The 5909-nt window shown below is 56.0% G+C and overlaps 1 protein-coding gene across 6 annotated transcripts; it reads right to left on the bottom strand.

Annotated features, from left to right (window-relative positions):
• Positions 1 to 292: 292 nt before the first annotated feature.
• KVP17_005161 (uncharacterized protein) lies at positions 293 to 5500 on the bottom strand (the record flags this gene model as incomplete). 6 transcript variants are annotated; one of them, XM_068514964.1, is made up of 8 exons in its annotated part: positions 293 to 1318; positions 1347 to 2001; positions 2030 to 2913; positions 2940 to 3099; positions 3129 to 4058; positions 4087 to 4686; positions 4715 to 4802; positions 4831 to 5500. In XM_068514964.1, 8 exons carry the CDS (start codon positions 5498 to 5500, stop codon positions 293 to 295), a joined length of 5013 nt encoding a protein of 1670 aa, XP_068378649.1.
• Between the last annotated feature and the right edge of the window lie 409 nt (positions 5501 to 5909).

Below are 5909 nucleotides of genomic sequence, written 5' to 3'. Positions count from 1 at the left end.
CAGAGACTCTATTTTGATAATCATCCTTAAAGACCCTATGGAACTGGAACCTCCTCGTGGATAAGACACAATTGCTTCGATCAGAAATCAGAGACTCTATTTTGATAATCCTGAAAGACCCTCTACGTGCCTCCCACCGATTCTGGATCCGTTACCTACAAAGCAGTTTTCCTGCTTTCCTTCAAAAGACAAAACGGCTAAATCAAATTTTTCCAGTGCTTTTATGATCCGATACTGGTTGGAAACCCACTTCACACACACATTCGTAGATCAGTAGCTTGCTGTGTGCAGGTCACCACTCCCTTCCAATTCTGACACACTCATTGCTGCGGCTCCCTAGACAAGTCAGGAACGCCGAAGGGAGCCCTGCGTCCAGGAAGTCGTTTTCGAAGCTGACGGCCACGTGCTCGTCGGGGATGCGCGCGCCTGAGGAGGGTTTCATCTCCTGTTCGGCCAGAGATCCAGCTAGCGCTGCAACACATTCCAGGGGTAAGCAGCCACGTATACCCTTCAACTGCGGATGACCGCGAAGACGGGGGCTGGAGCCTCCAGATGCCAGACCCGCGACTCTGGAGAGTAGGTGTGTGAACGAACCCTCGGTGTCAGGCTCGCCGAAGCAGGCATTTTGGGGAGGGAACATCCAGTGATAAACGTCAAACCCAGGAAATCGAAGGGACGCCGCAAGGTCGACGAACTTCAGAGCGGCGAGCAGCAGACTCGGGTCCTCTGACGTCGACAGCACCGATATGAGATCTGAGAGGATGACAGGCCAGACTGGCACCAGATTCTTCGCGGACATCCTGCAGATAAGAATACGATTCACGAAGAGGACCATCTCCTGAACAGAGTTGACGCCAGAGCGGTAAAGATGGCTGAGCTTGGCCAGAAGCTCCGATAACTGCGGAGCGAATGCGTCTCTTGGCGACGCATAGACCACGAACCCCAAGCGTTTGAGTGACATGCAAACCTTGTCCTGGCTGGCCGAGTTGCAGGTGTTAGGAACGAAGTTGTCCATGTCGACGGGATGGCGTGGCGCCAGGAGGTGGAGCAGCGAGACCCAGTTGCGGAAGCTGCGTCTATCGACGTGGAAGAAGTTCTCGTTGTTAATGGCCGACATGATGGTAGTGTGCAACGGCTTAGCCAATCCATTGAGCTGCGCTGGTAGATTCGCCAGGGCGTTGACGAGCTCGAGAATCAGGCACCGGAGGGACAGAGCCTCGGTTCGCATGCTGCGGAAGCCGCTGAAGAGGACCTCGGTGGTCTCTCGTACGTTGGACAGGATCAGGTCCAACATTGGGGTAGAGGGTGACTCCTCCGACTGCATAACACGCGACCCGGCCTCCCACCATTCGAACGATCGCCAGCAGGCATACTACCGCGTGATGCGCGGCCGCAGCCGCAGGCTCCGTTGCGCCCTCCAGGGCAACCTCCAGTTGCGGCACGGAGTCGTTTCCACGCTGCGTACTCAGAACGGGAACGTACCAGCCCAAGGTCACGACGTCGTCAGTCAGTAGCTCAGTGGGCACGCTACGCCGGAACTCGTCGAGTAGGCGCTCGGAGAGCGATGGCCGTGGTATCAGCAGGTCATACACTGGAGCATTGTGGAACATGGGCAGCGCCCGACTGAGGAAGCCGTTGTTGCGTGAGAGGACGTCGTGCTTCAGAAGGGCCACACTACCAAGGTTGGCGATGAGTGTCTGGATCTGCTTCTTGCATCGAATCTCGGACTCCTTCAGCGTAGCGTACTGGTCGAGTACCAAAACGATCTGCAACAGCCACACGTGACTCATGGGCTCCCTAGAGTGCGCCATGATCTTTTTCAGAAGGCTGTTGACGAAGTCCCAAAGGTCCGCCATCTCTCCTGCCTGCGCGTCTCCTCGGGTCACACGCTGCTTTATCAACGTGTAGACGAATAGCATCAGCACAGACTCGCGAATGGAACTTCCGGAGTTCGACTTGCGCTGGTTCATAACCGCTTCGATGGCAGCGGATAGGATGGGTCTGCGTGCAAAGTTTGACGGTCGCTCACATGATGGACTCGAGGTAATGGAAGTCGGTGAACAGTTCCACGATTCCGACGACGTTCTTCTCGTTGAGATCGGAGATCCGAGACGATAGGCGAACAAGGCAAGTCTCCACGAAGGCCACTGGTAGTCGCGTGAGGACGAGCTCGGAGAGAGCGCGGCATGTGTGTGACTCGACACGACGCTGGTGACCGAGTGTCATGATTGTCGGAACAATCTGAGGCAGGATATCCTCCACCAAACCCCACTCCGCACTTTCATCGAGGGGGATGGGACCGAATAGTGACTTGGGCTTAGGTTTCGGGCTGCGGTTGAACAGGACAGTCGCCATATTGAGCACGAAGAGCAACAAGGGCTCCACGCTGTCGGACCTGCAAATCTGCAGGGCGTCGGTAGCTGAGGCAAACAGCTCTTTCATAAGCTCGTGAAACTGAGCAGAACCCACTGGCAAACTGATAGAGTCGAAAAGCAGCGAGAGGCAGTTGCTGAGACCGATGAGAATATCTCTTGAAAGCGGCTTGAAGGACCAACATCGCAAGTACGCTGACGTGAGAGACACCAGTCTCGTCAGCGAATTGAACAGGTTTCGGCACTCTACCAGCTCTGCCCGGGCCACCGAGGCGTCGTCTTCACCCTCGAAGGCAGCCCAGTAGGCACGAGCATGCTCCTGCACGTGAAGGTCAATGGCACTGGTCGAGACGATCAGCTTCAGCAGCAGCTGGTGCAGGCGCAGGATTTCAACCAGCACCAGGCAGTCCTCCATTCGCCCAGTTTCGTCTGAGCGGTTGGTTTGGGAGTCTAGTGTGTCGAAGGCTGTCAAGAGAGGGTCGAGTGACACCAAACACAGCTCGAATATGCGTGCTGGGACGTGCTGCGTGGTGAAGCTCGTCTGTGTATTCCAGGACAGTACCTCACCTTCAACGTCTCTATGCTCAACATCTTGTGGGCGGGGAAAGCGACTACCTTGTCCAGAAGGAGGACGGTAATCGTGTCCAGATAGTCGAGTGGAGTGAAGAGATGTGACTTGGCAAAGCACGCTTGCAAGTTTTCATCCGGTTTCACAAGGGTGAGCGCTCTGCATGAAACGAACCTCAACACCCCTACTGCCGGTGAAATGTCAGAGAATCGAGTCGCAGGAGGCCGAGAAGGAGCTGATTGCATTCGAAGAGTCCATTCTCGTCAGCCTCTGCCATCCGCTTCACTAGCGCGTCCATGAAGAACTTGAAAGCGTTGAGATCCGATATCATATCAAGCATCAGCCCCTTTCCGGCCGCGAGCTTGGATGCCGAGGTGTCCTTTCCGCATACTGCGGTGCCAGCCGCTAGCATTATGCCTGAAAATATGGTCGCGTTCTCGATGATGAAGTCCTTGCCTGCTAACCAGAGCGTGTTGATGCGACTGATGCTCTGGATTCCCAGGCCTTCAGATTGGAACTGGGGAAGCAGCACAGACTCCAACAAGCGCATGTCGGAATACACCCTTTGCGGCACGCAGAAGAATTCAAGCACATCCAGGGCGTTCTCCATTGACACCGCCATCCACAGCGTGTCTAGCAGACCTAGTAGAAGGTGCTCCCTCCCCCTAGGCTGGGCACGAATGGCACTTAGCAGCACTGGCGCCACCTCCAGAATCATGCGCTCCGGAGCTCTGAGCATGTACTCCTGCAGTGAGTCCAGCCATTGCGCCTCGTCGCTGCTGAATTCTGGTGAAGTCCCAGCGAGACACCTACGGGAAGACCTCGCCAGATTCCACAGTTGCGTCAAACACGGAACGCAGAGCCGGACGATTTCGTCGGTGCCGTTGTCCTCGAGTCGTTGCAGGCACACTGGCGCAAAGTCGCTGATGGCCCGGACCAGCTCTTCCTCCAGCCGTATCAGCTGCGAGTGTTCACGCAATACCTCGACGAGCGAGGGTGCGCACAGAGCGGCGCCAGCACGGAGGAGGTGGTTGATGACTCGTGCTGTCTGGTCGAGGATGTTCAGCAGCAAGACCAGCAGGTCCATGGTCAGATTATCCGTACACCTACGTACTACCCTGCGTCGGGGCACCCCAGAAGTCTCACGTAAGGAGGAGTTGCATCTGGCATGTGACCAGGTGCGGCAGCCGGCTGGGGCCCGACGGGGGAGCGGAGCATTCGACGGCGGGGTTAGAGAGGCCCAGAACGTCCAGCAGGTAGATCGTAAAGTTGGCGGAGAGCATCAGCTCACGAGTGTTGAGGGTGTCCAGCCTCAGACTGTCCCAGCAGGTCTCTGTCACCGTCTCCGAGTCCAAAATAAGCAGCCTCTTGACGAGAGTCTCGTCCGGAGTCGTCTTTAGAAGGCGTTCCAACATCTCCAAAAGAGGCAGAAGTACTGGAGGGATGACCGCCGGGGCCAGATCTTCGTATTCACTGAACAGGAGGGCCAGCGCCCTGGCCAGCTGCAACGGGGCGGTTGAGGCCTCGTGAATGATGGTGGTTTCTAACAGTGCAGCGGAATGTAAACAAAAGTAGTGCAGGTCATTGCTGTTGGTGGACCCCATCTGCGCGAAGAGGGTGCCAGTGAGCAGGCAGAGAATTCTCTGGCAGTTGATCCAGTTGTCAGAAATGAGAATCGGCATGAACGAGGTGACGATTTTAGCCTTTGCCTTCTCAGAAAAGTAGTTCGAGTCCATGGGAAATTCTCTGAGTGATTATCTCCCCCCGAGCTCACTGCTCCAGTAATATAAGTGCGCCACGCACGATCTCGGTATCAGAGTCTCCCAGTGCGATGCACAGCGCCTCCACAACAATCTGGACGACTGCGTGGTCCACACACCCGACACTCACACTCGGGTGATGCTAGCCGGCGGGTCTGATCCCAGAGTGGCATTTGGTCCAACAGCTCCGACATGGCAGCCTTGCGAACGGCCTTGTCGCGCAGCACCGCCTCCCATAGGCAGTGCATAAAGCAATCCATGGCCATCATGTGTTTCAACTCGTCGAGCATGTGCACGCACTCGTCGTCCTGCCTCTTGCTGCTGTTGACCCCGGACAAGAGCGAGCACACCAACCCGGGCATGCATGCGGATAGTCGGGGACCCAGAGCCACGAAGTGCAACCTGATAATCGCCAGGAACTGCGTCCGGACCTGCGTCGTCGCAAACGCTGGCACCGGCAACAGACCGAGCAAGACGCCAGCCAAGTCCAACACCAGCCCGTCTGATCCAATCAACTTCAAGATGTGGTCGTAGGCGGCGAGCGCCAGTACGTGAATCCCCGCTGGTAGTCGGGGATTTAAGCACTGGGCAAGCCGCTTCAAGACCACAGCCTGATGTGGAACCGTGAGGGCCTCGAACGGTTGCTCCACTCTCTGAAAGGCCTTGACCAAAGAACTTAGGCCAGCAGAGAGGTCAGGCCAGTCCTCCACTTTTTCAAAATATGCCAAACACACGCGGACCTGGTTGAAACCCTTGTGAGGCATCACCTCTGCAGCCAAGTCAGGTTTCTGTGTCCACATTTGCTTAATTTCACAACAATCTACAGCACATTGAATGCCAACTAAAAAGGCATACAAGTCCTCCTCACGCCAAAGATACCCAGCCCTTAACCCCTATTGAGTTCAGTGCTGCGCCCGCCATGCGGACTGTTCCAACGTCACGCGAGACCTGGGCTGGCCTACGTGGGGATGGAATATGGCAAAATGACAAAATTCCAGTCAATGTCATTCAGCTGCGCGGAGTCTGAGGTCGAATCTTCCTTTGAGTCATCGTCTTGTTCCCCACATACCTCGACGTCGTCAGCAGCATCGGTGTCTTCCGAGACGACTCGACATTGGAGGAGGCGTAATCGAGATAGTGGCGCCTCCGCAAATACTGACGTAGAGGCCACTGACATTGGCGTGTTTCCTGTGTCTGTGACGGCATCGA

This window comes from the organism of the source record quoted next (genome assembly GCF_019968985.1).
Source record: "MAG: Porospora cf. gigantea B chromosome Unknown PgB_NODE_1414_length_6061_cov_126.672, whole genome shotgun sequence".
In the NCBI taxonomy this organism is placed as follows: domain Eukaryota; phylum Apicomplexa; class Conoidasida; order Eugregarinorida; family Porosporidae; genus Porospora; species Porospora cf. gigantea B.
Note: the sequence above shows the minus strand (reverse complement) of the source record. Positions and strands in the feature narration are given on the sequence as shown.